General features: G+C 37.1%; 1 protein-coding gene across 1 annotated transcript in view; it reads left to right on the top strand.

The window, feature by feature from the left end:
• The window catches only part of LOC150108876 (uncharacterized protein CG3556-like), a 68537-nt gene that overhangs the window by 31330 nt on the left and 22073 nt on the right, over positions 1-15134 (top strand). Inside the window, exon 7 of the mRNA XM_090404031.1 lies at positions 11238-11374. Within this exon, the coding sequence (XP_090260157.1) occupies positions 11238-11374 (137 nt within the window). The remainder of the gene's footprint in view (positions 1-11237; positions 11375-15134) is intronic.

The following is a 15134-nucleotide window of genomic DNA, read 5'->3' as shown; positions in this document are numbered from 1 at the left end:
GGCCAGTATAATGGTTTACAAAGCAAAATTACTGATGTGGCTGATCAACATGTTCATATATGGTGCTATGCCCATGTCTTGAAATTGGTGATAACTGAAACAACAAAATGTTGCGTGCCTTCAGTTTCCTTTTTCAATTGACTCCAGAATTTAGCACCTTTTGTGAAAACATCACACACGAATGGCTGTATGGATAGAAGTTTTTGGAAAACATAGGAGAAGAAAAAATGAAACGATTAAAGCTAATTGGTGAGACAAGATGGTCAGGAAAATCCAATGCAGCAACAATTATATTTGGATGTTTTGGTGATGCCGCTGTCAGTACTTTCGTAAATCGATTGACATGCGTATCAATGATACAAGATTCAGACAAGTTTGATCCAAAAACAAAACAAGAAACAAATGTTTTACTTCAGTCTTCTAAAGTTTAAAACAATATTGACAGCATTTACTTACTTGTATATACAGTATTTGAAACTACAGCCTGGTTATCAAGTTATTTACAGACAGGTGGTTTAGATATGTTTACTGCATGGAGTTTAATAGATTCGACTACAACAACATTGAAGGAACATTTGATAACGTTCACAGTAAGGCATTGGAATTTGTAAATAAATGTAATGGCAAGATTTCACAGTTGAATGTGGATGAAAATCAAACTTTGGAAATTGACTCTTTGAAAACAGCATTGCCAGTTAAGAGGCAGAATAAGAAAAAAAATGGCTGATGATCTTATAGATGAAGGAAATTTCTCAGATTCTCTAGCTGATTTTCGAGTAAATGTGTTTAACCTAATAATGGACCACATTGTCCAGTCACTAGATTCACGCTTTGTTCAACACAAAATGTTGTATAAAGAGATCCTGCTTTGCTTTATACAAAATGTATAAAGATTTATCCTGCTATAAAGAGATATCCTGCTTTGCTTTATACAAAATGTATAAAGATTTATCCTGCAAAGTTTAAAACTATTGCAGAGAAGGGCCTTGAAGATGGTGCATTGGAAAGTATTATTAATCTGTCTTCACAAATGAGCAAGATCAAGTAATATTGGAATTGTTTTCTTTTGCTTCGAACTTTGACGTATTAAAGCTATTGCTTAATGATGGTGAGAATATGGATTCCAGGTGCAACAAGTGTAAAATTTGTAGCACTTGCTCATGGTGCGTACTAAATTCTGGCATCCAACAGACTTCATGACCGGGCATATGATAACCTTTATGAACTTTATAAAGTCATATGCGCAACATCAGTTACTCGAGTCCAATGCGAGGACATTTTCAAAGCTAAAAATCATAAAGACAAGGCTATGGAATTCAGGGTCAGAGAACTTGGCATCATACGTGTTGCTATCCAGCATGTATGATGGATATAATACGTACAGTATATGTTAGAAGAATTGGATGCAGAAGCAATTATTGACAAATTCTCAAAAGCATCTAGTGAATTCAAATGATTGCCCTTAATATAGTGGACTGCATGAAATATGTTTTTGAACTACCTGTCATCATCAAATTCCTGACATTTACCCTCAAGGGGTGTACAGAATATGGTAGTATTACATGAAAAATTTACATCATTACTAACTTCCTCTCTACAATTTTCCTCCAAATCAATCTATTACCCGTCAAGGCTCCAACATTGTCAGATCTTATATTTACGGTAAAAATCGCCTATCTTCTAAGGCGATTTTTACCGTATCAATCTACCTATATCTTGGTCTTCCCCTGGTCCTTTCCTGCCAACCTGGCAGAGAACACTTGTTTTGCCAATCATTTCTCTCCCATTATGTTCAAGTGACCATACCATCTGAAATTAGGTCTGCTAATACATTCCTGATTGCTAACAACGTCAGGTTCTTTCCTAATATCCTCGTTTTTAATACAATATTGTCATCCATCTGTTCACGTCCCTAATCGTTCTCAGGACTCTCATATCTGCGATCTCGAGTCTTTGGTCAAGGGTTTTACTTGTGACCCAGCTCTCAGATCCATAAGTCAAAACTGGTTTGACCACTGTCTTGTATACAGCTAATTTAGTGTTTTGACTAATTTCTCTCTTATTCTTAATGTGCAAAATGTTCAGTAGAAGCAAACTATTTAAAATTATTCACTATTTGTTTAAAATTATAGTTTAAAAATTTAATGATAACAATCTGTATTTATAAATTAAGAGGATAAAAATCCCTTATTGTTTTTCAGCCAGTATGCGAAACTCTAAGATCGAAAGCTACGATCTAATCGTTTCAGGCCGACGAACTATCGGCGAATCCAAGCATAAGTGACCACTTGGTAGTACCACACCAAAGCAACTCGATGCAAAGGTGGAGCAAGCTCCCTCACTATCTTGATATTTTCTCATAATGTAAAAAACACACAGCTCCTCGGAGATGTAATACTACTTTACATTATGAGGAGAGGTCACTACCCAGACCCGTTTCAACCTTTTTTTTGAGGTCCCATCAGTGAGTAGCTAGACCTAGATGATATCAAAGTTTAAGTGAAAAGAACTTACATACCTTCGCTATACGAATGCCAGAACCATTTCGATCTTAGAGTTTCGCATACTGGCTGAAAAACAATAAGGGATTTTTATCCCCTTAATTTATCAACTTCGCCAGAAAATAGCCGTTTGGCTTTTCATCTTAGTTATAATCTGTATTTACATTTAGTATCTACTGTATACTGCCAGTAATATGTATGTACAATATATGTCCACTGTAATTACTAAAAATATATACATTTATATCGCAAAAATTTTACTTGTACCTTTTTTCCACTTCTGTATTTTTTGAAAAATTTATTTCTTGTAAGACCTCTGTAGCTCAGTGGAAGTGATGCTTGCGTCCTCTATGCTTGGTCGCTCGAAGTCGGACTTAAGTTCAAGTCTGGTCGCCGACTGGAGGAACTTTTTCTAAGCCTTTCTTCGACCGATTCCTGAAATAGTCGATCTCTGGCACGGGCAAGCGGGTTTTTCCTCCCGGAAACTCGTTTTTTTTTAATCTCGTAGACTCAAGAAAATCGACCGTAGTACCCACATTATTTCAGACAGTAACATATCTTGTTAGGGTTAGGTACCAAGAGATGGCAGCACTTGTTTGCCAGAATCTTCATCTGTGGCTGCTGTAATTAGTGATAGACATGGGCAAGCTATTTCTGATTTGATTGGCTACCGGTGGAGATTGAACTGCCCACACTTTATACCCCATCTCCAAAAGCTAGATAGGGTATAAAGGCCTCACCTACTCCCTGTAAGGGAATAAAAGGCGTTAGCTGATTTATTTTTTATTTATATATTTATTTATTATAAAAATTAAATGATAGCCTTATAGTTGTGGGCGAGACCCCCTTTTTCTCTTGGCTACCGATATTTTTAGACCCATTCCTCCACTGGCGGCATGCGCTGCCTGTTGCGGTAAATTCTTCATATTAAGGGTTCATCATATGAGGACAACTTCATTTCCACTAAGCTTAACTGTTACATTCTGGGACCTGACTATTCTGAATTTTCAGCTGATCTCTCCAATCAAAAATTTGGATTGTTTATTGAAATAAATAAGTGCTGAAAGCCATGCGACCTCTCCTGTTTCAGCACAATGGATGCAACTATTCAAAATACCAATTTTTCAGCGTCTAAAAATCTGTTAAGTTTGATAGTTTTCGCTGTTGTATGCTGAACGATGAGTAAATGGAAAATTTCTAGCGTTTCTGAGAATACGGGGGGGGGGATGTTTGGTAGATGCTACTGTGCATCAGTCATCGCTGAGTCCATAGCTGGCTGAAAAAATGAGTAAAAGTGAAGCAGTGCCCAACATACGACTAAATAGACTTAAAATACTTCAGGATTCGATGCTTCTTGAAATACGTGATTATTACTGAAGTTTCTTGCCGGACTGGAGAGAGAATCTAGGTTTAGAGACACAAAATCTGAGTTTAGTTACAAATAGTCCCACAAGTGCTGTCAAGAAATCTTAATATAATAACCGAAGACTCCATTTTTTTAACAGGAAATACGTATTGTCATTTTGTGTTGTCCAAGACTGAAGAAAAGTAAACTAGTCCAGTGGTACGATGATCATCTCCCCCCCCCCCCCGTTCTGAATGTGAATTTTTGTGTATGAGGGCCATGAGTATCTTGTTCAAATAATGGCATCTCAAAGGTTAGTGTTAATTGCGTTTGCATGTGCAGCTGCTTCTCATCCTGTAAATGAGGTCTACCAGCTGCATTGTTAAGCCATATATCGATACTCTGCACAATTACGTGCCATGGAAAAATAAATATTGAAATACTGGAGTAGCTAAGTAGAGCGTTCCTTCCTAACCCACACCTGAATCCGCGAGAATATGTAGAATTTAGAATTGGATTGGTATACAGAATGCGGTACCTGCCCAAAATAGAATGCCTTAGTCATTAGTAGACCTTACGAATCAGTATGTTCAATGACTTAGTAGGATAATTGTTCCCAAAGTAACCAAATGTTAAAAAGAACTTGACCATTTCGGTGAATAAAACTGTATGTGCTTCTTCAAACGCATCTCAGAATATCTCGTGGAAAAATGATATTAAGAACCAGTGAGAATGCGTTTGCCCTCCATAAAAAGGAATAATAATGCCAGTTATTTTATACCATGTAGGTAGGCAGTGTTCGCATATGAAAAATTTCAAAACATCACCTTGGGTCGGTTCAGAGTCCAAGTAAGGAAATTTTTAAAAATAAAAAAAATAAAAAAATTAGACAATTTAATGTATTGACTAACCATGAGAAATTTCTAACTGAATAACGGTACCAGAATTGTCTGCCAAAAAGTGTTCCACTCCCGAAAATAGTGGGATTTTTTTTTATTTGCATATCTTCCCCACCCATGGAAAACTCAGACTTCATGGCTACTGCATGACAATTAAATACCATCGCCAAAAGTTTGCTTATTATAAAGTTCTTGGTTGAGGGCCAGTTGCTCTCCAAGAGCAGTGTTCCTGGTCCTTTTGCTTAGGTGCAGATCGCGATACATAATCTAATGTGTCATAGGCTTACAACTTTTAGCACATGGGTTTTACTTCTTTTAGTGATATATAAACTTTGCTGTTATATCAGCTCCAGAATACTCTTACCATGGCTGATGTCTGGCTTACGTATAGTTGCTCTCTCGTTTCTACCAGAATGTGCTACTCTTTATGTAGAGACCTAATGCTAATTGAATCCTTGTAGGCCATACTCCTAGTTGATCGTCACATTTGGCTCCGGAGAAACTACCACTTTTCGGTCCTTTGAAGCTTCTTGGATCTTTGCATTTCTTCGCTTATCTTCGCTTAAGTGCCGCTCTCGCATTCTCATTGGTTGAGAATGTTTATTTTAGTTGCAATCTTTTACTAATCTCGCAAGCGGATAGACCAGTGAGGCATCGTGCGATAATAACCTCTTTAAAGTCGAAATTTTCCGCTTGCCATTATACAGCTGTGTAATGGTCTCTAGTGTAGGTTTCTTGTATGGGCTATGCATGATGACATAAATATACATTTCATTTTTAATATGAAGTTTCAATACTTATTTCACCATAGTACATTCTCCTATAATGTTTATCAATCGTATACATAGCCTTTGGGGTTTCACAACCTAGAGGTTGTGAAACCCCAAAGGCTGTACTTTGGGGTTTTTGCGTACTTTATCGGAATATTGCAACGAAAAACAGGAACAGAGGGAAACCTAATTCAGTCAATTGGTTGTTGAACGTTAATTTGAAGAAATATGTTATTTGTTGACTATCGCTTCACAAAAAAGTAAGGATATCAGTATGGCTGACAGTGCCTGTGCGGATGGATAGATAAGTGGAAATACCACTTTCAAGTAGTCTTTTTTGGAACTTGCAAAATGCACCTGCTCAGGTTAAAAAGATATTGCTATATCTTCAGCAGTTGCTTGGATCCAAGGCTCTGGAAACCATCTGATCTATGGTGTAATAGATGATTCTTTGGACTCCCTGGATGTGTTACATAATAATAGATAAGGAGATTGAGAATCTTGCGAGTTTTTCTTTCTTTTTTTTTTTTTATACAGGCTAACACGCACTGATAGAAGCACAACTATGGAGAAGATTTTCTCCCTGATTGCAAACGTGAGTGAAACAAGACAAGGCCACATAAGGGATTCTGATAATAATGCCGTGACATAGTAAGGTGCAGGAGAGGAAACTGGCGAGCCAAATTTCAGATGTGAATAGATTAATAGGATGTCAAGTTACTAAAAAAACATCTGTCAGACCTGTTCATATTATTAGGAAATTAAAAATTTGTAACTTTTACATCGTTTATCCGGGTAAGTAACGAGGAAAATAATGCGTTCGATTCCAAGTGGCAGAAATCACGTTGGTCATTCATCACTGATCACGTGATGCTTGATAGTTTCTCGTTGTTTTGGGGTGGTTAACGGAACGATTGAACAATTGTTTAAATTGAAATACTTCATTAACGTTATAAACTTCAATCGATTATAAAAAGGCAAAAGGAAGACGTGCCAAGAATTCTTGTCTAGGTTTTAAGCTCTAAGAGTTCTGGGTTCCATCTGGGACTGGAATCGTTTTGAAGGCCTTTCAACGAAAGTGATAGTAGCATCCCCCCCCCCCCCGAAACCAGTTTTTCATTCCCAAAAGAGAAAACCCCCGGTTAAAAGAATGTACGCAGTTTAGACTTAATAAAACGTCAGTTAAAAGATCAAAGCAAAGGCATGACGTATTCTTCCCTCCCCCTCTTTGACATATTATAAAGTGATCAAAATCATCAGTGCAGCAATCGAGGGATAAAAACTCTAGAGGAGCTTGAGACGTTATCGCAGTGATCACTGCTGAATGTAACACCTGAATTTAAATTTACATCTGAATGGACTGGGCAAAAGGTGCCATTGCCTAGTCAACGATTCCAAGCACGATCACTTGTTATGATGGCAATCTTCCACTTATACTCTTTCATAAGATTCGTCGCTGTTGCGAGCATCTGTGACTGCAAAGAAATAAATTGGAATTTTTTTAATTTCAAGTTGAACACCTTCCTAGCTCAACAGGTATTAACGATACCCTCTATTTCGAAAAACCTGAGTTCGAATTCCGTCAAGATGATAACTTTTAGAAGATTTTAAGCATTTAAAGCCGCCAAGAGCTGTCTTATTATTTAGGTGGTTTCAGTTCAAAGGAATCAAGACTCAGCAACATGCCAAAATACAGCGTCTTTTTTGACATCGTGCCTTCTGGTAATTTTGAATATATTACTGGTTGGGCTAATATGTTCATTTTTGGGATTAAAACATTTATCAAAATTTACCGAAATGTTTCTTACTGGAAGAATTTTAATTCCACGTTGTATTCTAAACTCGGATCTATTGTTCACACATAAGTTCTCTAAGTGTTTGCCAAGGAAGACTAGCTGAAAGTACATCACAGCTTGGATTAAAACCAAAATGAATTTTTCCTTGTTTATGTACATCCTAGCAACAGTTATTAACACGGGTGGAGAAAAATTGCTGTTGCAAATTACCGACTGATCAGTCGGTAATTTGCAACAGCATATCAGGAGTCGTTGTCAAGGTTTTGGAGAAAGTAGTCAAGAGAAAAATTCAGGAATGGATAGATGAAAATGGGATGCTGTATGGCGGACAGCATGGTTTTGTGAAGGGCAGATCATGCCTCAGTAACTTGCTCATGTTTTATAACAGTGATGGCTGAACTGGATAAGGGTAATGGGTTTACAGTGATACTGCTGGACCTTGCTAAGGCCTTTGACAGGATACCACATGGAATTCTAATCAGTAAACTGCAGCATATGGGGATGGATATAGAGTTGGTGAGATGGATAGGAGGGTGGTTGATGGAGAGATATCAGAGAGTAGTTTATTCAGGAGTAGAGTCCAAAAGACGGCCTGTGACTAGTGTGCTGCAGGGTTCTGTTCATGGACCACTACTATTTAATTTCTTCATTAACGATATAGGAAAGGATCTGAGAGGAACTGTTCATTTGTTTGCTGATGATGCAAAGTTGGGTAGAGCAATAGTCAATGCACATGTCAAAATTTTGCAAGATGATTTGGATAGATTGGAGGACTGGGCTAAGGAGAATGGATGTCAATTTAATGTGGCAAAGGGTAAGGCTATGTATTTTGAGGTGAAAAGATTGGCAGCAATATACCACATTGGTGGAACTGTACTCCAGGAGATTGATGAGGCCAGGGATTTTGGAGTGTTGGTGGATAAGGAGTTGAAGTTTAGGGGGCACATTGCAACAGTGGCTAAATCAGCTCATCAAATCACTTGGTTGCTGAAGAATACTTTGACGAGCAGAGACAAGCAAGTTATTGTTCCTCTGTACCGAGCCTTGATAAGACCACATCCTAACTACTGTGCCCAGATCTGGGCACCAGGGTTTCTTCTTGATGGGGAGGAGGTGGAGAGGATCCAGAGGCAAGTGACCAAGATGATAGCAGGTCTATGGAATGAACCTTATGAAAACAGGTTGAAGATATTGGTTGATAGGGGAGAAAAGGAGTGTATGATTGAGACATTCAAATTACTGAAGGGTTTCTATAAGATTAATTCAGAGGATATTTTTCAGAACAGGACTGGTGGTGGGAGGACTAGGGGTCATCTATGGAAACTGGGCAAGAGCGTGGTTAGCAAGGGTGTTAAAGTAGGTTTTTTACTTGGAGAGTGGTGAATGAGTGGAATAAGCTGCCAGAGTCTGTTGTGGGTGCCATGACTGTGAGTGAGTTCAAGGCAAAGTATGATAGGTACTGTGTGGATATTGAATAATTGTTCTTGACATGATGTTTAGGGCCTCGCTCGATGAGTCGAAGGACTCCTTGGAGTTGCCCGTAATAATAAAAATTACTTGTACTGCAGAGTTACGCTGGGTGCGCTATATAAATACACGTAAAATCGATTTCCATTTTCGGTGCTTTAAGAGGAAATCCTAAATGTAGGTTTTCAATCTATACTACCGTGAATTAAGAGACTGTACTTTTCAGCTTTAGATACAAATATTTATAGCCTATAGTTAAGAAATACGCTAATATACAAACGAAAATTGCAAAAATAGAAGCAGCAGGAGGGGCATATGTATGAAGAGTAGGGAAATAAAAACTAGTCTCTGAGTTTGGAGTTACAGAAAAACCTTTCATCAGTAGGAGCCACACACACACAAATCTCTCTAGGGGAGAGAGAGAGCAGGAAGAAGGTCCCTGAAGAAAATTCAGATGAATATTCATGGAATATTTAGAGAAAATATATACAGATAAGAATATGAAGGAAATGTCACCTGAAAGTTTCAGGTGTATGGCGTTGAATTTTCAGATGGCATATGCTATAAATGCTACCTTGTGAGTGACAAATATAGAAAGGCACATTGCCAAGATAGCACCGACTGCTTGAAGTTTAATTTGTTTTTCAAATAAGTATTCAGCCTGCCAGGAGTTAGAAATAAAGTGCCTCACATGAATGTCCTTATTGTTCTTCCAACTACATATTCTACAATTTTTAATAATATGAGTAATGTGTCCTGTGGAAATGGCATATGCATCCATAGCATTAGCCCACCTGAAGTAAGGAGATAGAGAAATTTAAGTCTTCCTTCGATCGGTTCCCAAGTTAAGTAGAATATTGTTCCAAAAACTCGGCTTTCTTATCTCACAACTCAGTCGATCTCAGTGCCGTAACGAGGTCGTCGCGAAAGAGGTGGTCGCCACGGGCGCAACTAGGTTTGGGACGCAAAACGTTAAAAATAAATAGATATAAAAGTCCGCTATTTTATATTGCATTTTTAAATTTCGGCAATACGCCACTTTAGACACAAATTCTGCAACACTGCAACTCATTTTGATGGGGTTAATAGTAAATATTTAACATATTGCATTTAGTAAAATTGAACTTGTTACATTTAAATTTTTTTAAATTTTTGTCATTTTTGGATTGGGGGTGCAAGTTAGAAACTTGCTACAGGTACTTTATACCCTTGTTATTGTACTGGTCGACCTTACTCTATTTCAGACAAAGGCGATCAGAAGTTAAAATTACTGATAACCTCGGGCCAGCTATTTGTGATTGCCTAAGAGTGCCCTCTAGCCTTCAATAGTTGTCTGTGTTCCTCATGTGTGCAGATCTGCCTGTTTGGCCAAAGTATGACAGACCACTGCAAGTAATTTTCATAGACAAGGTAGGCTAAATGGGAGGCAGAAAACATCCTTTTCAGAGCCTAGAAAGGAGGCGAGTTTATTAATGCATGAAAAGCCACTCTGCTACCAATGGCCATTAGTGGAAGTAGCGTTTGCACTCCATGGTGCTTGACTTCATAAATGAAGACTTGGGTTCAAATCTAGTCGCCGACTACGGGAGCATTTTCTAAGCCTTTTTTCCGACCGGTTTCCGAGTTAGTCGATCTCTAGCACGGGTTTTTTCTCCCACTTTCCCATGCGCAAGAAAACCCGGAAACTCGAGTTTTTCGTCTTGTAAACTCAAGAAAATCGACCATAGAACCCACGCTATTTTCAGACATTAAAAATATTGTGGTAGGTTTAGGAACCACGAGATGGCGGCACTTTTTAGCCGTCTCTTCACTGCGTGGCAATTAGTTTAGTGATAGCTAAAAATAAAATAAAAGAAATTTGAGAATTGAGATTGAGAGAAAAGATCCATTATGTACGTCAAAATAGTTTGACTACCTCTCTTTAGTAGAGTCTGCATTTTCCACACTTTATTTATTTACAAACTGTTTATGAAAATTACTTTCGTAAGTCATTTTTTTCTCCAAATAAGTTTCCCGAAAATACAACTTTTAGCATAAATCATGATGTTATCGCAGATGACAGGTACAACAAACATAAATTGTAGTGATGAAGGGGAAAAAAAATAAAATTTTCAGTAATGAAATTGGAATCTGCATGATTTCTTCAAAATCCTCATTACACAGTCTCAATGGCAGTATGGTAGTCATTCCATGTTAGTTAAAACAGCAACTCTACTGCAAATATGTATAATTGGAGAGGGAAATGAAGGCTGTCAAAAAACCAGTTGAGGGCAATGATTTCTAATTTGTCCCCAGAATGTTTGTTTGGGGGGGGGGGGGGGGGAGAACAAACATTGCAGTTAGAGCACTGATTATCCTAAATGCTAAAATTGAATTCTGTTAAGCTGTTCACTTCATATTGTTGAATTTGTCTTCCAGGTTGACATTTCTGGAGTTAAATAATCTACTAATATTTTCAGGTTTCAATACACAAAGGACAACTCAGGAATCTCGGTATTTTCCATAATGGGGAAGGCAAATGATCCTGAATTTCGCTACTACTGGATTTTACATTACAGCGACCGAAGCAGCAACGATTTACAGAAATATGACCAAGGTTTGTAAAATTAGCAAAGTTTGTCAAATCTGTCACAGAACAGTGAGCTGGTTCTCCTATATCATTTGCTCATAACTGTTAACCTTTCAAACAGTATTTGAATATGTATGTGTATTTTGAATAAGGTAGAAAAGACATTTTGCAAATAGATGCGAGAATTGCCCAAGTAGAGATCTATTTTATGCATAAGCATTTCCCGTGGTTATGCTTCCTTTTAAATAATGAATAATTTTAATTTAATAGTTCATGTTGATATCACAATGACATTCACGATAACATTTAACTATGAAACAAAGCAGCAGGATGTTTTATTCTCAGACCTCCATGGAGTCAAGCCTCATTGCAGGAGTATCTACTCTCACATGCATCTCATCATACCATAATTTAAATTGCATTCACTGTCTACTAAAATCATCTACTCCTCACTTCCTTGCTCATACCTTTCTTATACTGCTTCCAGGGATGGCCCTTGTTTTTCCCCCATCTCCACCTATCTGAAAAATCTTCATGTTAATTCTGGTAATAACCCCTTGATCATCTCCTATCCACTATACTCTGCAAATTGCATTCCCTCAACCTGTCTTCCTACCAGTGGTGGCCTGTACATAAGCACTGCAGCACCCTAAAGAAAAAATTAAATTTTGTTTGTGTTTATAAATAATAACAATGCTTACAACATTATATAAATGCAATACAACATATTAAAGGTTACAGCTTATGTTTTGACATCGATTGAATAGTTAATAATTGGAATTGTTCGATTAACGCTTTAGATTATGAAACAAATGCACTGCGATGTAACGCCGATATTCGTTTGCGCTTGTCACTGTACGTTACGTCATTTCCACACTGCTCAAATGGCAGTATCTTTAGTATGCTTCTGCACGTTATTTCTGTGAGATATGAAACCTTTATTATTGGTGCGTTTTCGTGGTGAACTATTTTTTGTAAATCTTATTTTATTTTGTTAAAAATAATTATTTATTTATTATAGATACAGGGCTGAATTATGACAAGTGTCACTGTTGAAAATATGAAAAGAATTATATTTTTTCGATTATCATTACACGAAACGATAACTGCGATCTAACTCCATATTCGTTATTACTATGGATACGAAACTTTTATTATTGGTGTTTGTTGGTGGTAAGGATGAAATTTTTTTAATAAAGCAATTTTTAATATGCAAATTTTTTTATAAAAAAAATTTTTTAATTTATTTATTAATAAATTCATAGGAAAAAAAAGTTTTTTTTTTTTCCCCTTTGTATATGCAGTACTCCCACTTAAAATTTTCACCAGCTGCCATTGCTTCCTACTGAACATTCCAGGAGCCACTTTAGTCAGTTACCTCTGAACCCTTTCCAACATATCTTGCTGAAAATCAGGTGGCTAAATCTGTGCACTGTAATCCACACATGGCCTGATATGAAGCCTTGTACAATAGAATCATAACATCCTTCTCCATGTCGCTGTCCTTCGAATCATTACCCTAATCTGCTCTGCTGCCCTCCTGAATTTAGCGAAATTTCAGGTCTCTACCACTATTCATCTCCAAACTCCTTATCTCCACCAATCTTATACTTTGCTTCCCAAAATTTAAAACCATACGCTTTGCTACATTGAATTGGCAGATCCACTCATCTGCCTAGTCAAAGCTACAACATCCATTCTACTCGTTGTAGCTCTTCCCATCTTTGCATCATCTACAATAGACTGTATATCACAATTTAAGCCCTTCCTTAATAACATTTACAAACAAATTAAACAGCAGTGCTCCAAAACACACCCTTGTGATAATCCATTAGTGGCTTTCGTCTTCTGGGATATTGCTTCTCTATACACAACTTATTCATACCTATCAGACAGTCTACAATCCAGTGCACCAATATATACTATACTATCCAATCCCATCTGTTCCAGTTTAATTACCAGGTATGTGGCAATCTATAAATGTCTTCTGCTAAATCTAAATATATCATTGTGTATGCATTTGCCTTGTCTAATGCATTTGTCACTTTGTTATAATCATGTTCCTCATTAACCTTTCAAACATTGACCACAACTCCAGACAAACAGATTGGCTTATAATTCAATGCTGCAGTCTTATCCCCCCCCCCCCACCTTTATAAAACAGCAATTTTGCCTTCTTTCCACTAATTTGGAACTTGGGCTAATCTACGACCTGGAACATTCCCTCAAGACATACGATGATATATCAAGTTATGCAGCCTTATTGATGTCAAATTTATTTAATTCCAAATCAGTGGTTATCACTCTACCATTTTCATAAATCGCTATCATTCTCCCATAACCATTCTTTCTTCTGTTGGCCACAAAAAAAAAAAAAAACAAAACATGTAGGATTTGCTTTAGCCTCATTAGCTAACTGCCACTTATACTGCACTTTTGTTACCCTTAACAAATGAGTACTTAACTTCTCCGCTTTTGTACTTCTCATGCAGCTGACTATTACTACTTGTGTGCTGTCTCCATATTAATGCATTCTTCTAAACTGCATTTCCTCACCTCTTCATTCATTCACTTTACACCTACTTTATTTGACCTGCCCTTGGGGATTGCATGCAGATATTGCCTCTGCCAGACAGTTCCTGAGCAGTATTGAATATCCTTTCTATCCAATTCCTCATTCCACAATATAGCTGCAAGCCATCTCCTAAGCTTTTCATAATCACTAGCCTTACTGTTCCACATATATCCCTTTCTCACAGAAGTCCTCATTGTGGCTGGCTCCCACCCAAGTAACCACTTCATGGTCACTTTCACCAGCTGAAGGAAGATTTGACAGCTAATTTACAATAACATCTGAGATAATAAAATTTCATACTCTCTATTCTTGTGCTCACTGTTAGGTATTGCCTAAAGTAGTTGTCTCTCAAACTCATTCTCTTTGTTCCATATGTTGATCACCCTTATTATACAGACCAATTTGCTTATACATTTCCTTCTCACTGCTCTTCACATTACCAGGTCTATATACTAAGTTAATACTTTCTGTCCACCTCATATCATACAGTAAGTAATAATAGTCAGCTGCATGAGAAGTACAAAGAGCAGGCAAGGAAGGTACTCATTTGTTAAGGGTAACAAAAGTACAGTATGACTGCTTCAAAAGTACTGCCACTATTTGCTCTTTCTGTCTTTATGAAAAACATTTTTTCTGTTCCTGTCAGAATGTCATCCTCATCCAACCACATCTTGCTTATTCTGACAGTTTTGGAGTGAACAAACTATCAGCACTATAATTTCATTTTTGTTATTTTGAATACTTCTGGCATTTGTAAACACACATACTGGCTCATTTCTGGTTCTGTAACAAGTCCTGCCAACCCCCATTTCTTGTCAGATGTGACCTTTCCCAGAATCTAAATGTTGTCCCCACATCACTGGCCACAGGAACTCCTTGTATACTCACACATACATTCCTGTAAACATTCACACATCTCAGGATCTTCTTATCCATTCTTACTCTCTTTATTTCCCTATCTTGTAAAGGAGTACCCATTGTATTAAATCATTGGCTTTTTACTCCAGTTAAATTAAGACATTGATATATATATATTTTAAAACATATATTATTAAAAGAAAAATGATATAAGAATTGTAAGTTTTTGACATACCTTTTATAGAATCCTCATGTTTACTTTAAGCTTTTTTTTTTCATGAAATGGCATCAGAAAATATAATTAGTAAGAAATATAACTAACTGAACTCTTAAAAACCTTTTAAAACCCTTAAA

This window comes from Typopeltis vanoorti, chromosome 2 (genome assembly GCF_054136105.1).
Source record: "Typopeltis vanoorti isolate ZY-2024b chromosome 2, IOZ_Tvanoo_1.0, whole genome shotgun sequence".
NCBI classification, from domain to species: Eukaryota; Metazoa; Arthropoda; class Arachnida; order Uropygi; family Thelyphonidae; genus Typopeltis; species Typopeltis vanoorti.
This window is presented reverse-complemented; position numbering and strand designations above follow the sequence as displayed.